Below are 16,797 nucleotides of genomic sequence, written 5' to 3'. Positions count from 1 at the left end.
TTTAAATTTAATTTTTAAAATTCTACACACTTCATATAGGAATGGCACTTATCCTTCCTTATTCAGAGATGCCCAGTTTTTTGTCAGTGCAAGGTCGTTTTTGCTAGCTGTAGTGATGGTATTGTTTGCATCTCCCTTTGTCATTCCTTTTCCAGACCCAACTCTTCTTTTTTCATTTCTGCAAAAGCTCAGGACAGATTCTCTGCCTGAGAGACACCCCATAGAGGCTGATGAACCACATGCTTATCAGGCTCTTGTAATAGGTTGTTAAAAGCACTTGTTCATCAGATATTTTCTTTTTCTTTTTATTTGTAGATTTAGAAGTATTTTAGCAGGTGTACATTTGCATATAAAAGAGAATAAAAGATAAGAAGTTGAGGCTTTTTCTTCTCTTCTCATCATCTCTCCCCTACCTCCCTTTATGCAGTGTGTTTCACTTTGTTTCTCTAGCTGTTTCCATTCTCTAGACACAAAATGCATATTAAAAAAAAAAAAAAAAACAGTCTCAGAGATCCATTACCACTTTGTAGGAAGATGGCTGATTGGGTTCTGCTAGCTTATGTAAGGAAGTAGGAAAATATTTTTATCTAATTGTGTTATCAGTCTGGAATTAATGGCAAGGATAGATTTTAGCCCCCTGGACCCTTGCCTTATTTTTTGTTTTAAATAACAATCTTTTTTACTTTTTAAACTAAATCTTGACACAGATTTGAATATGTAATTGTTGAGTGTTTCCTTCCACGACTTGCGTGGAGTAGGGTTCGGTATCTGAAAGAGGAGACGCACAGCAAATGAGAGAAAAAGACACGAGATAATTTTGCAATATTGGGGGACCAGGCGGCAAGTCCCGAAGGACTTCTCCCTGTGCTCAGGCCTCACCAAGCTTTTATTGATCTGGGATGCACCCATAGCATAGCCCTAGGCAGGTGACCCCCTGCAACAGGCAGACTAGCCCATCAGCAAGGATTTACATAATAATAAATGGGGGAGTAGTTTCAGCTACCACTGTCTGGACAAACAGAGGTGGCGCCTAACTCCGACCTTTGGGAGGGCTTCAAAGGCACCCAGCCTTGGGGGGGGGGTGGTTTCGGGGAGTGCTCTGTCTATGCTTATCAGATAGTGAAGGCAATAAACAGTTTCCCACATGTAATAGCTGCTTGACTGAGAATCCAGAACCTAAAGCTGGAACATGCAAGCATGCTTGTTTCTGTGTGCACTGGAACATTCTAATTGAAAATAACTGTATTCTATCTGTCCGCTCTCTGTCTATGAGTCTGTCTTTATTTTGCTTGGTAGTTCAGTTTGTTCATTAAATTCCACATATGAGTGAAATAATTTGATACTGGTCTTTCTCTGACTGGCTTATTTCACTTAGCAGGCAGACAGCTCTAGTGGGGAAAGGATGTTGAGGGGAGTGGAGGGATTGAGCAAAAAAGAAAAAAAGAGAGAGCGAAAACTCATGGACATGGACAACAGTGTGGTGATGGGGGTGGAGGTGGAAGAGGGCATAGAGGGGATAAATGGTAATTGGAAAAAATTAAAGAAAAAAGACAGAGAAAAAGAACGAACTATATTCTTTAGAAATAGTTGTTTTATATAATACTTTTCACTACTCAGTAGTTTACTGAGATTTTGACATTACTACTAAGAGGAAGTGTTTCTCTGGAGTTCTAAGGAGCCACCCAGTCCTCAAATTTACAGACTGAGAGTTTACTTGCCTGTTGAGAAGATTAAAGTATTTTCCCCTTGGAATTATGCACACCTTGTTCCTACTTTGTTTATAGCATGCTAACTTGAACCTCTAGATTTGTTACTTTTGCCCCTTATTTGTTCATTAATTCACTTAATAACTATGAATTTGCAGCTTTTCAACACTTGATTCTTCACTATCAAAAGCCTGAGCCTGAGTTGCCAGAAACCTTAAGATCCTAGCTTTGCTGTTGTTGCTTTATGAAGTTGGCCTCCTAGCCAACTCTTCTAGACTATTCCTGGAGGATGTCTGAATTGTTTGAGCCCCCCTAGCAAAAAGCATACACTTGTGTCCAAAGAATCTCAAATCTGGTCCACTTGATACAGACAGCTACTTAGAAATCTCTGAATAAATGTTGCAGCCTCCCTTGATAATATGTTCTGGGGTCTCTCAACTCTTTGAACGGAGTGAGCTTTTTTAACATCTAAATTGGCTTGGCTGAAGTTTTTCACAGTTTTCTTGTAGCACAATAAAAACTGCTCACCATCTAGTTTCAACATTGCAAGTAGGTTCTGTTCGGCCTGTGCAGTTTTTATTTTTTCATTTACAAAGGCAGAATCTGGCGAGACGAGGCCCACTTCCCAGCTGGCAGCAATTGGCTGTAGTCAGAGAATAGCTCTCCACAGTGGACAGGGTATGGCCCTCCATCCTGCTACAAGCTCACCCCTCCCGCTGCTCTCACCTGACCAGAGTCACTTTTTATGTGTGGTTCCTGCTTGGCCCCCCCACAAGTGTCTGCATTTACAATGCCCTGTCCAGTGTGTATGTAATATCTGTGTTCTTGAACCCATCTTCCCTTGTTTCTACATAGGATGCTGTTTTGTTATTTCTGTGCTAAAACTAATTCTCCATGTTCCATTCCATCCAGGTATCCTTGAGACTTGAGGTATTGGGCGAGGTTGTATCTTGGGTCCTTCACATATGTGATCTTTATGTACTGTTTTCCCCAACAACCTTCTCCCCTTAACTTACAGTGGATGCCATTAGAAGCCCTGCAGGGCTAAGGGTGTCTGTCCTGTGAACCCGATCCAGGTCTGGGCTGCTGCTGACCCTTTTGGCACACCTCGCTTTGCTCCCTGTGTATGCCCTTTCTGTCCCCACAACAATCTTGGTTAGATTTTTCTCAGCTCTGGGTCTCTGAGCTCATCCTGCTACGACTATTCTTCCTGAGGTTCCTGCCATTCACCCAGCCTAGAAACCCAGCACTCAAATGTGACAGCCTGAGAGGCAGAGTAGGGAGTGCTTCGAAGAAGCCAAAGGACGGACCAAGGTATCCGTGCTGTTTCTTCTGGTTCATTCTGTAGTGGCTTCTGCAAGGCCCGGAGTGGAGAGAAACCATTTACCATGAGTTGACCCACTCAGAATAATGAATAGCATTTGGCCATCTCAGATAAACTCACACAACTTGTCTTTGAGTCTTGAAAACTGGGTTCAACTAAATTGGTTTTTGTTTGTTTTCAGAGTACCTAAAAGAGGCAGTACAGAAACAATTTTCATGCATTTAAAAAGTGTTAATAAAGTGCTTTATTTTTTTGTTGTTATCAAATTATATAAGTACCTTATATGTTCTGGATATTAACCCCTTATCAAATATATTATTTCAATTATTTTCTCCCATTGCATAGCTTGCCTTTTCACTCTGTTGATTGTCTCCTTTGACATGCAAAAATTTTAAGTTTGTAGTAGTCCTATTAGTCGGTTTTTATTTTATTGACTGTGCTTTGGTCATCCAAGAAATCATTGACAAGTCCACTGTCCTAAAGCTTTTATCCTATGTTTTCTTCTAAAAGTTTAATAGTTTTAGGTCTCACAGTTAAGTCCTTAATCATTTTTGAGTTGATTTTTCTGTATGATATAAGGTAAGGGTCCATCTCTCTTTTGCATGTAGATATCCAAATCTCTGTGCCTTTTTTTGTCATCAATAGAAACAAAAGTCTACCAGTGGCTGAAGCAGTCTGCCCTTCAGGATAATGCAGATCAAACTGAGGACAGACTCCAAAAGGACGCTTCTGCCTCACAGCTTCCAGGTGAGCAAGGGCAGATCCAGCCCTTGAAATCAGTGTCTAGGACAGCACAGGGTGGTGGCCAGTGCTGGGTTCAGGGAAGAGTGGTCATTCTTTGAAGGTTTCTGGAATTTGCTTTGTAACAAACTGTCACTGTCAGAATGAGCCAGTACCTTTCCAGTTGTTAATGAACACGAGTTTGGAAAAGTCTTCCCTCCTGGATACATTCTGGCCCCTCAAGGTGATGGCGCTTACAGACCCTGGGATTCTGCCTGCAGGCACATGAGAGCAACGTGTCCCTAAGTACCACAGGAGTCACGTCCAGTCCTTTTCTTCCCACATCTTCCAGTTTCCTAACCATCAATGGGAGCACCATCCTAGGCTACCCAGAATGTTGAGGTATTTGGGGGTTCTTTAGATGAGAATACTAAATCCCAGTAAAAACTAGTTTTAAGCTTAAATGTAATTTCGACAATCTGGGATGTTTGTTTTAAGTGTAATTTTCTCTGTTTTCTAATATTTTATTGTATTTTTATGATTTTCACTGGTTTTCTTTTTTTTTTAATATTTTTTATTGATTAAGATATTACATATGTGTACCCTCTACCCCCCCTCTCCCCGCTCACCCCCTCACCCCCCCGTTGTCCGTGTCCATTGGTTAGGCCTATATGCTTGCATATAAGTCCTTTGGTTGATCTTTCCCCCTTGCCCCCACCCTCCCCTACCTTCCCTCCAAGGCCCGACAGTCCAATCAATGCCTCTCCGTCTCTGGATCAGTCCTTGTTCATCAGTTTATGTTGTTCATTATATTCCACAAATAAGTGAGATCTTGTGGTATTTATCCGCTCTCCAGTTCCATCCATGCTGTGGCAAATGGTAAGAGTTCCTTTTTCTTCTTCCTCTTCTTAAAGAATACCTTTCAGCTTTTCATATAATGCTGGTTTGGTGGTGATGAACTCCTTTAGCTTATTCTTATCCGTGAAGCTCTTTATCTGACCTTCCATTCTGAATGATAGCTTTGCTGGATAAAGTAATCTTGGTTGCAGGTTCTTGCTATTCATCTCTTTGAATATTTCTTGCCACTCTCTTCTGGCCTGCATGGTTTCTGTTGAGAAATCAGCTGACAGTCGGATGGGTACTCCCTTGTAGGTAACTGACTGTCTTTCTCTTGCTGCTTTTAAGATTCTCTCTTTATCTTTTGCTCTTGGCATTTTAATTATGATGTGTCTTGGTGTGGTCCTCTTTGGATTCCTTTTGTTTGGGGTTCTCTGCGCTTCCTGGACTTGTAAGTCCATTTCTTTCACCAGGTGGGGGAAGTTTTCTGTCATTATTTCTTCAAAAAGGTTTTCAATATCTTGCCCTCTCTCTCCTTCTGGTACCCCTATAATTCTGATGTTGGTACGCTTGAAGTTGTCCCAGAGGTTCCTTACACTATCTTCATATTTTTTGAATCTCTTTTCTTTTTTCTTTTTCGGTTGGGTATTTTTTGTTTCTTTGCATTTCAAATCTTTGACTTGATTCTTGGGATCCTCTTGTCTGCTGTTGGAGCTCTGTAAAGTATTCTTTATTTCAGTCAGTGTATGCATAATTTCTAATTGGTCCTTTTTCATGACCTCCATGGTCTCACCATACTCCTTGAGGGATTCATTAAATTTATCGGCGGTTTCCATAAAATTCTTGACAAACCTTATAAACGTGGCCTTGAGCTCTATATCCAGTCGTCTGGCCTCCTCCGTTTCTGCCAATTGTGACCTGTTTCTTTGTCTCCGCATTTTGGCTGCTTCCCTGTGTTGATAGAGTGGCCCTGCGCGCCAGGTGTCCTGTAGGGCCCAGTGGCTCAGCTTCCCCAGTTACCCGGGGTGGACACTCTTGGTGCACGCTTGGTGCCTCGCTTGTTGTAGGACCACTGGGAGGAATTGACCTCCAGGCCAATTGGCTGTGGGAAGCAGCTGTGTCTGAAGTGGGAGAATGGTCCCCCTCTGACCACTGGGTACAGTGGCTCCTGGATCTAAGGAGGTGCTAATTCAGCCCCTGCCTGAGGCCACACAGCAGGAACTACGAAGAGGCTCAGCTGTGAAGCAATGCAAGCCGCTGCGGGGCCTTGGGCCTTCTCTTGGAAGTTCCGGGTCTGGCTGGCCCGGCTGCAGTTAGGTAATTATCAGGTTGCAAAGTTCTGGGGCATTCACATGCAAAAGCCTCTGCTGCAGCCCGGGTGGGGCGGGGTCTCAGGGAGGCAAAAGGCCGGAGAAAGAAGCTATGGCTGATTCTCCGCGCCCGGAGTCGCGCGTCTCAGTGTCCCGGTAACGGCTGCAAGCACCTCCGAGAGAAATCTGCCCCCAAGTTCGCCCGCTGCCGCCTGAGAGAGCAGCCTCTCCCCATATGAGTCCTGGGTCCCCAGAGACTTCCCAGAACCGGAGATCAGAGCAGTCGGGAGCTTGTGATTCAAAAAGACAGCCGCGTCCTCAGGTGCCACCCCCTTTCCGCGCGCGCGAGCCGCCGCGTACCTCTGCACTCAGCCTCCGCAGCTCCTCTGGCTCTCAGCGTGCTTTTCTTTTCTTCTAGTTGTAGAAATTACACTCAGCCAGCCTTCCTGTTGTTTTGGACGATGTTTGCTCCGTCCTTTGGGCTAATTTTCAATTGTTGTGGGAGGCGACTATTTCCCGGTGTTTATCTATGCCGCCATCTTAGTTTCCGCTCTGGTTTTCATTTTATTACACTTTTTTAGTATAAGTCACCTCAGTTCCCTCTGTGAAAATAAATGGATTAATACTGAAGGAAGTACACTTTAATGTTACTTTTACATAAGACACCATACCATTATTCTTATCTATCAGAATGAAAAAATAATCTTTTTAAATATATCTTTATTGATTTCAGAGCGGAAAGGAGAGGGAGAGAGAGATAGAAACATCAATGATGAGGAAAAATCATCGGTCGGCTGCCTCTTACATGCCCCCTACTGGGATTGAGCCCACACCCAGACTTGTGCCCTTGACTGGAATCGAATCCAGGGCCCTTTGGTCTACAGGCCAGTGCTCTATCCACTGAGCCAAATTGGCTAGGGCAAAAAATGACTTCTTAATATCACATGATTTCCTGTCCATATTCAGATTTCCCAACTGTCTCAAAGATGTGTTCACCAGACAGACACTTTTTTTGAGAGACACACTTAATGGTACATCAGACTTGTCTTTGAAGCTATTTCCTAGTTAATTGTAATGTTAGAATCGGTTGCTGCAAAATTTATTTTGGTTGTTTTGAGGATTCAGTGAGCCACTGTAGCTTAAGTACCCAGCCCTGTGCCTGTTGGAGAAAAGCCTCCAGGAGGGCTGGCATGTGGTGGTCGTGGTGGTGGCGGTGATTTGAACTCTGTGAACATGAAACATTGTAGTTTGTTCAGGTATAAAACAGGGCCTCTGCCCGCAATAGAAGTCTTCATCACTTTGGAGAGATAGAGCACTTGTGAGCCCTTAAATGTTTGCTTTTCATCTCCTTCTTCACATTTGAGTCACAGAATTAGAACCCAGGGGAACTTATTCAACCCCCTCATTTTATAAGCAAGGCCCCAAGAAAGTAATGTCTCTTTCTGAGCATTATAGCTGGTTAGCAGACATACACAGGCGACTCCACAGATTTGTTATTGGTAAGTATACTTTGGATAGTTCATTGGACAGGTTCAAAGGACGAGTAAATATGATATAAGTTGTAGTCTGTTGGATGTGTATCAAAATTATAGTATTAATGTATTAATAATTAAACATATTTTGTTAATTCATTCGTAAGTGAAGTGATACTATATGGGTTTTGTAGTCAAGTATCCCTAGATTCAATTTTCTCACTCTACACTTAAAATTACACGATGTGTTTGCAACATTCTAAATTGTCGTCCTTTGGATTTTCTTAGTGCTTCTAATAGTGTTGGCAGTCATTGTAGTTAGAAACTGCCTCTGGTATTTCATTTGCATTTTGGTCATGCATTACTTTTTCCTTCTCATTCTCACTCTGATCCTGGGGACTTCTCTGAGCTCCAAAAAGAAGCAGGAAGTAGGCTCAGAGGGCAGAGGAAAATGGAAGCCAAGTACCTTGTTAAACTTCACAGCACGGTTCCAGGTGGTGATGGGCATGTGCACTCTCAACTCAGGAGCCACCCCCAAGTCTAACGATTGAAGTGCGGTGCATGTTTCAATTGCTTTCTACACCAGATGTCTTAGTTTTTTTGTCTCTGGACCTGTCTCTAAAGAAAGCCACTTAAACCTGGTGCTTTTGTTTTCCTATCTGAAATGACCGGGTCCTGGTAAGCACCTGCAGACCTGTGCAGGCTGCACATGGACACGTTATCAAGAGAATCCCTCTGCTGCAGAGGTTCTGTGCAGGCAAGCAGATTACGGGGTAGAAAGTCAGCAAATGCCTTTTGCTGAGCTGCCCTGGCACTCTCTATCTGTGATCTTGGGCCACTGCCAGTTAAGAATCAGACTTGTAACAAACACATCCGAGGCTGATGACTCCCAGGAGGCGTAGGCCAGGAGTTGCCCCGCAAATTGGGGGCATCATGGGGTTTCCCCAACTCCAGGGGAAAGGTGCATTGTGCATCTTCCCCATCAACCTTGTCAGGCTGGTTAAAGAGTGGCCTTGACGGTTTTCAGTGGAGATTCAGATGGAAAAACAGAGGATTTGGCAGAGGCGCTTTAAAAGGTGGGTGGTGTGGGCAGCTGTCTCCAGGAGTGTCCGTTATTTCTGAGACCTGGCTCCTTGCACCCATTGAGTTGGTGCCTGTGTGTTATAACAATGTGAATTATCCAGAGCTCGATGCCATAGTGGGGATCCATGTGCTTACCCGTGCATCTTGATCATTTAAAATGGTGTTCTTTGAATGATTTTATTCACTTTTTGTGGCTTCTGTGTTTCACTGGGAAACCCTCCCCTCCCCTCCCCTCCCCCCCCGGCCCCCCCCCCCCCCACACACACACACACTTCTTTTCAGGATTCTACCAATTTGTTATTTCTTGCCTCAAAAGCGCCCTTGCTTTCTGTGGCTTGAGCAGCATCTTCCTCTGTTGACATTTTACCAAAGTTATTGTGAGGCCCCTTCTTTCTTCGTTGTGTCTGTTCCTATATGTAGGCTAATGCTCCCTCTCCTGTTGGTGCTTGTCACAGGTTTGAACATTGGCGGTGGTACATTGAAGACGACAACTAACAAAATCACATCGGAAACTAGTTTTTCATCTAGCGAAAGAAGTCCTTTGTCAAGGTAAAGTCGTGAAAGCCTTTCTGAATGGTGGCAACAAGAAGAGAAATGTCACTATGCAATGAATCAAACTCCAGCTACATGTTATTTTGTTGTGTGACTTGATGGAAGGTTCTGGTTCTGGTATTTATCTAAAATAACAGTTGAAACTTCAGCCTACCTTTGAAAATGTTTGCACCAGAGCCAAGTATTGTTTTGCAGCTGTTGTTTCCGTGGTTTAAGACTCAATTGACACCTCAGTGAACCACAAATTAGCGTCTACAGCTGCTCGCAGTAGGGCTGCTTAGAGACCACACAATGGGAAGGGGCAGAGAAAACATCGGACCTTAAAGGAAATAAAGTGGCCCGTTTCTTCTTTCTGAGACAGCTGATGTACATACAGCATTGCTGGCTATTTGTTTTTGTACTCCTCTTTTGTACTAAGTATTTGGGCTACATTATACTTTCCTTTTCTATCTTTTCTTATTTTCCATAAAGAACAAAATTTATTTCTTCACATTTTTTCTTAACTGTAGCACTTTAAGTTTTCCAAGCAATGATAAGTGAGTTGTGTGCTGGATTTGTCATCAACATAAAATGCTAAACGGGCAGTGGCATGAGTCAATTAGCAAGAATTTATAGATGGGAATAGAAGCAAGCGTCTGATGAAGTACCTTCCTTTTTGCTTTGGGATGAATATCATTTAGAAGTTACTACAAGTTTCCTTTTGTAGTAACATTTCTCATTTAAAAAGTCCTTTGGATGATTGCATTACATTTGAATTAACTGCTTAGCCCAAATTTTAAAACAGGAACTTCACATTTCTGGTATCCCATAAGATAAAGTGATTTGATCCAGGAATAATAGTGTTTTAAAATGAAAAAAAAAAAAGTTTTCATTTATATTTTAAAAAACATTACAATATTTTTAGGACCTGAAATATATTTTTAAAAGAATGATATTTTAAAATTGAATTCTGCTTTTAGAAACCTGGTAAGTTTAATTTTAGGGAATTACTCATGTAGTTATCAGAAATTATTATCTTTAATACCTGGATTTTCATCCATGTTTTTGATGTACGTATAAAATGAATTATGGGTCAGGAAGTATATTAAAGTATTATATTTTTATGATTTAAGTCTTCTAAAAGGAATTTTAAAAGACAAATTTACAGGTAGTTTTTAGCATTTAATGGTTACAATTTGGTATAATAATACAAGCATTTAGTTTTTAAAGGTGGTTAAAAATGTTTTTATTATATTTTGGAGGCATTAAAAACCCAATCCTGCTTAAACTTTTCTTTATATGTATTCTTCAGGCAATTTTTAAATACATTCAGAAAGCAGTTGGATTCTGCAGAACATTTTCTCAGCCTGATCATTTCATGTCTTACTCCTATATTTCATTATAGAAAGCAATCTCTTTTTTTTCTATTTTTTTTTTTCAGTTTGAGTCAGGGACCTTTTGTTATTACTGTTTCTTCTGCATGAAATTAATTTCCTAAATAAATTACAAGTAATCACATCACCCCCTTTAAGAAAAAACATTCCGCACAGAAGCCTTGTTTCTAATCCAGTGAGGAAAAGGTCTGGGCGCCAAGGCCTGGGTTGGATGTTTCTGGTTTTGTTCTTGTGCTGGGTGAGTTGTTGTTAATACGCCACCCTGGGCTTTGGAGAGCTCTGATTTTGCTGTTTGTGCCTGAATTCACTGAAATTTCTTAGAGGCTTACATTTAAAGATCCCACTTACTACAGTCACTCCTCGTGCTTTATTGCTTTTACAAGTGGTCTCGAAACCAGTACTTGAGAATAAACATAACAGTGCAGTGCTGCTGTAGCACTTTTAAAAATTCTTCTTTGCTCTATTTTGTCAGTGAGCTGATGAGCAACCTCAAAAAAAAAAAAAAAAAAAAAAAAAAAAAGAGCCCGCTGGACCTAAAAAAAAAAAAAAAGAAATGGCTTCCTCTGATGTCCTAGAGACAATAATTATGATGTGCTAGTTAAGCCCAAACTACAGCCGAGGGATTTTACTTTAAAGCAGTGGCTTGGGCGCAAAAATACATTTATAGCTCTTTGTCTGCACCTCATTATGTGTGGGCCTGATTCATTAAGTAATTGGTTTGCAGTTGTTTACATGAGTATTAAGGCCTTCTTTTCAGCCGCCTTTGAGAGATACATTGTGCAAATGTTGCCTGCGATGAATGCAGAATGAGGGCCAGAGGGTCCGTCCTATTGGCTAAACAGTGCACTCTGTTGAAAAGCCAGAGAAAGGGATTGGGTGCTGCTTTGCATAGCAATGGCTTTCTTAATAAGCGTTACAGATTAATACACACAAGCTATAAAAGATGCAAAGAGATACTCTTAGCACATTTATACATGCTCATTTCATTGTGATGGTGGTGCGGTCCGGGTGCTTTCATATTCCATTTTTCAGAACAGCAGCTTCAGTGCATGAGCTGTAATAGAATCCGATGTTTATTGTATTATAAATCACAGGCAAGCAGGCAGATCGGCAACAGTTTATTATTAAAGATTCTTTCAGTGTAAATCTTTTTCTACTATTGTATTTGCTTCGGCAAAATCATTTTGTGGTTGAGTGGGGATGAAAGGCATAATGTACGAAGGAGTGAGTCCTAATAGGAAGCTGTTCTCCGCGTAAAGACCACTTGTTCCCTTTTGTTCGGGGTGCATGCCAGCGCTTCCTCTCCTCTGCAAACATTGTCTTGCTCTACCTTCCCCGGGAAGCCGCTTTCACTCTCCCAGATCCATTTGTTCAGTGGAGAGTATATGTTAACAGCCTGTCGGGTAACTTCAGTTTACTGGTTGGATCGAGATAACATTTTACCAAAAGAAAAGGATGTGTGCTTACAACTTAATTGCTGGGGGGAAAGGTAGCAGAGGTCATCCAACCACCGCAGGCACCCTGGCAGAGCCTCCTTGGGTGGCATTCCGTACCAGCCCTGCAGCTACGGGAGCGGCCAGGGGAGGGCGCCAGGCTACGGCTGTTGCTCTGGGGACCGTGGTGTCTCTCTTCTTGCCTGGTCACTATGCCGTTTCCTCCTGGGGCGATAAGAAGATCACAAAGAAATAAAAATGAGGTTTTCTTGGATGCACTTTAGGTTCTCATATAAAAACCCCCATCTGCATCTCTGGCTTAGCAAATCTGCATTCTCCTTAAATTCTACTGAATTAGCAGCTTCCTAAATAATCCACATGCTTTTCATCATAAACTAGTATACTTCTCTCTTTTCTACACAGAGCACAAAAGAACAATGGCTTGATTAGCCAAATGGAAGGAGTTAGTTAACAAGTTGACCCCAGGCAGCTAAAAAGCAGTGTCTGCTGCAGGGCTCCTGGTTAACCATCAGGGGGCGCTCAGACTTTGTTGAATTAGAATGTCTCAGACTTTGGTCTGCCTCTGAAACTTAAAATTAGTATTTATAGATTTGCAGGGATACTCATTGGGATTTTTTTTTCTGGATTATTTTTTGCCTTCTGCTTTCCAGAATCAATCTCTAGATTCAGTAACAAAAAAATATCCTCAGGTGAGGATTCAAAAAAAGAAAAAAGATCCAGGCAAGAGATGCTGGTTTTGTTGACCAGAGGGTGGCAATGCATAGGGAAAGAGTGAGAATTTTGGAAAGTAATAGGAAGTAACCTGACAGGACCTAGGCAAGGATGAGGAACCTTTTTTCTGCCAAGGGCCATTTGGATATTTTTAACATCATTCAAGGGCCATATAAAATTATCAACCTAAAAATTAGCCTGCTACATTTGGTCAAACATTTAATTAACTCACCCCTAATGCCTTGTTAGGACCAGACAAATGATTTCATGGGCTTTATATGGCCCATGGGCTGGATGTTCCCTATCCCTGCTACCAGCCAATTCAGAGTCTCTCTGTATGCCCCTGATTCCTTTCAAGCTGCTGTCCCAGTGCTGGAGCTCAGGAGTGAGTCTGAGTAAGTCCATGCAGGGGCTCTTTAAGAGGAACTGCCTTGGACTCCAGCAGCCTCTATCTCCCTCAGCCACACTCCCCATTGGTTTTTATAGCCAGAAGTTATGGGGACTTCTCTTCCTGGCTCTGGAACCCTGGGCTGGGAGGCCTGGTGTAGGGCTGGGACTCCTAGGGGGGACTTCCACAGCTGAAATATCCCTCCTGATTTTAAACCGCCATACGTGGGAGTGGGACCAGCCTGTTCCATGTTTCTGCCCCTCCTATCTATCTCATGTGGCTTCTTCTTTAAATCCCTAGTTGAGGACTTCAGTTCCGCTATATTTTAGGTGGTTCTCAGTGATGGTTTTTCTGTAGGTTAGTTGTAATTTTGATGTGGTTGTGGGGCTGAACATTAGAGAATTTAAGTATGATTTAAAAATTGAATGATGCTCCCCCAGGAGACTTTTAAATTCATTAAAATTGCAAAAGCTCTTGAAAAGGAGCACTGATGTGGGCATCATATCCCATAGAGCCAGTTTCTTGTTTGATTGGCTGTAGCAAACAAACTGCTAGATATTAGATGCATTAGACACTTGCATTTTTATGCATGTGATACGCGGAGACTTAAGCATGGATTTCTAGGATAATTGTATTTTTTTTCTGCCACATGTTAACATGTTTAACTAAGGAAAGTGGGAGTTTATTTTTAACTCCTTTGTTAAAACATTAAGTATTGGCTTGATGAAGATAAGTATTTTAACTTCCTCATCAACTTCTTGTATCCTACCATCTTGAACTCCCTACTTCAGGTATTTCTCTTTTAGTTTGTCTACAAGTGCTAACGCTTTACACACTAGTTTTTCCAGAGACTGTTGACGGGAAATCGGTCCTCGTCTCACTGCCTTGCATTCATTCTCTGAAACAGCACAGTGTGCAATGCCCCTTGGCACATGGGGGCGGGGGAGGGAGACGGGGGCGGGGGCGGGTGGAGTCTGACTCAACTGCTGCAGAGCCAACACTCAGGGGCAGCAGCGATGCTGCTGTAATAGGGACCCTCCCACCAAAGCATCAGCCAACGCCTCTGGCCACGGCAGGCCTGAGATTTTCTTTTTGCTTTAAAAGTTGGGGAGTAAATGTAAATTTTCTGGCCTTTCAGTGAATAACATGTGCTTCTTCCCTAAGGTGCTTTTTGTAAAAATATTAGTCTGGTTATCTTTTTCTTTAGAACTCAGGTTATTCCTTTATTTTACAGTCATGAAAACAAAAAGAAACTAACTACCAACTTAAAGTCTAAAGGTAAGATAAGTAACGAGACCAGATTGCCATTTTCTGTTCTGACCAAAAGACCTGTTTGTGACATGTATTAGTTTTCTGGTGTAAGGGCCATGAAGCACATCTGTGATCACAAGGGCAGTCCTTGCAACTAACTCTCCCTGGGGGATGTTGTCTGTGAGGGGATTGGAGGGCTTCAGTGACAGGGCTGTGACCTGAGAGCACATGGGTGCCATAGGTGAGAAGCATAGCATTTTAATTTGCAAGTATGAATATGCAGGGAGTCCTGACCTCCGCATATAATTGATTACCAGCACTGTATTCTACCTGTGAAATGTTTTTTGCCTCTGTTCCATCCTCATTGCCAGTGCCCTGCAAGTACCCACTTCTCAAGACATGAAGGGCTCTTGCAGGAGACTCAAACTGGTTTTTTAACATCCTACCTCTTCCCAACTCCTGACTGTCCTACACCTGCCCACCAGCATCTACAACCTCATTTAACCTTCTTACCTTCCTGATTAAGAACTGCCAATGCCTTCCCACCATCTACAGGATAAAGTCTATACTTTCTCCTGTTTTTGTCTGGCCCCATCCCTACTCTCCAGCTCAGCTCTTCCAAGAGTCTTATCCTCGTTGAGTCTAATCACAGCCTTATGCTGTGTGCCTTTGCTCTTGTTACTCCTTCTCTATAATGTTCCTTTTTCTTTTCCTCAGCCTACAAGCTCCTATTCAACCTTTAACACCCAGCTTACAAGGAGAGTCTAACCTTCCTTTCACAGCATTCTAGGATATTCCCTTTTGAGCTTGGTCTCTATCTACTCCTGTCTCCTTAAACCCATTTCTAGTGGGTTATAATTGAGAACATGGATTTGAGTCAGACGACCTAAGTGAGACTCTGGGCTTTGACCAGCCACTGATGATGATTTGGCCAGTTACAGCCTCAATTTGATCAGTAAAACAGAGATATTAATACTTACCTTACCAGGTTGGTAGAAGGATTATTGGAGTCATATATTAGAAAGCATCACAGAGCTGACAGGTCATGCCATGTAGATATTGATAGTCATGGAGATTGTCAGTGTAGCAGACAATATCCCCACCACATCCTGAATGATCACTGTGGGGTCCCTCAGCAGTTCACTGGCATGCCCTTGGCCTTCTACATCAGGCAGCTGTGGCTCTCCACCTGAGGGCTTTATCTGACCACAGGCGTAGATAAAGCTCCTTTCTCACAGGGCAGCCCAAGTGCCAGGGAGTAGATGCCCTGGTTGAGAACAACCCTCACACAAGGAGACATGGAAGTTGGTGGATAAATTATCTCACTTCCTTGTTCTTTGGACAATTTAAGGAGAGTTCTCCCGTCTCTCAGAGGATCCCCTGTAGGACCACCGCCACCAGCCTTTCTCATTAACGGCCCCTGTGGCTTTCTCTCTTCCCTGTGTCACTTTCCCAGTTCTCCTAACCCCCATCATTCTCAGGATTACCTCCAAAATAAACCATGTGTACCCAGACCTTTGTGCCAGTGTAAATCATCTCTTCTCTTCTCCTCTCTGCTTCACAAGAGTGAAGAACAGAGGGAGATCAAGGTGGAGAGGCAGCTCAGTGAGGTGGTATCAGACCTAATAAAATACCCAGGTAATCCTGCTTCTGTGTTAATCCTGATTTTAAATCCCAATCCTACAGTAAAGAGTTGGACACACGGAAGGGAAAAGAAAGTATTCTGTAAAGTGTTTTCCATAGCAATACATAGAACACACTGTAAAATATGTAAATTTGTGCAGTACAGACATGCATTCCAGGTGTATCTGGTCAGAAACATCACATGCTGTCCCTAGGAGGCCTTTTGCAGACCAGTGCTCCAATTAACCAGTCCAGCTAATTAAACCAGGCTAATCAAGGTACCAAGATGTTAAATAGCTGTCTTCTTTTCTCTTCCAGCCTTCTGGGGTGAGTCTGATGACACTAACTCAGAAATTGAAGCTGCTTTACGTCCTAGAGACCATAGCACATCCATGGATGATTTTGATGATTTTTATGACTAATAAACTGTAACTGTTCTTCAAATAAAGTATTTAAACAAATTGAAACCCTGTCTTCATATGTGATTTCCAAAATAAATGAGTCCTTTTAAGTTTTCTAATTGTTTAATATGAAAACTTGGGACCACATTGCTATTCCACTGAAATTTTATGGCATAACTAGAGGCCCAGTACATGAAATTCATGCATGAGTAGGGTCCCTAGGCCTGGCCAGCGATCAGGGCTGATTGGGGCCTTATGGCTGCCAGCTGGGGCCTTCCTTCATTCTGCACCTCTCCCTGGTGGTCAGCAAAAGTCATAGCAAGTGATCGAACTCCCATTCTCCCTGTTGAACTCCTGAGGGGACACTTTGCATATTAGCCTTTTATATATATAGATAGATTATGAAGTAGCTAGCATATTCATTTTTCAGTGTTATCAAAAAGCAAAGTAATGAATTCAGTACCCATCAAAATTCAAATTGTTTTCTCTATAGAAATTGACAAACTGATCCTAAAATCCATATGGAAATGTTAAGGGGCCCAGATTTGCCAAAACAGTTTTGAAAAAGAAAAAGTTGAAGTACTCACACTTC

At 42.3% G+C, this 16,797-nt stretch overlaps 1 protein-coding gene across 3 annotated transcripts in view; it reads left to right on the top strand.

Annotated features, from left to right (window-relative positions):
• The window catches only part of KIZ (kizuna centrosomal protein), a 123,522-nt gene extending 107,257 nt beyond the window's left edge, over positions 1-16,265 (top strand). For all 3 annotated transcript variants that reach the window (XM_081097207.1, XM_081097208.1, XM_081097206.1), the window contains 4 exons: positions 3,676-3,777; positions 8,908-9,001; positions 14,165-14,208; positions 16,123-16,265. In XM_081097207.1, coding sequence (XP_080953333.1) covers positions 3,676-3,777; positions 8,908-9,001; positions 14,165-14,208; positions 16,123-16,226 — 344 coding nt within the window. In that variant the 3' untranslated portion in view covers positions 16,227-16,265. The remainder of the gene's footprint in view (positions 1-3,675; positions 3,778-8,907; positions 9,002-14,164; positions 14,209-16,122) is intronic.
• Positions 16,266-16,797: the final 532 nt, after the last annotated feature.

The sequence above is a fragment of the Myotis nattereri genome, assembly GCF_964212035.1.
Source record: "Myotis nattereri genome assembly, chromosome: 8".
In the NCBI taxonomy this organism is placed as follows: Eukaryota; Metazoa; Chordata; class Mammalia; order Chiroptera; family Vespertilionidae; genus Myotis; species Myotis nattereri.
The sequence above is the reverse complement of the archived record's forward strand: the minus strand, read 5'-3'. Positions and strand labels throughout refer to the sequence as shown.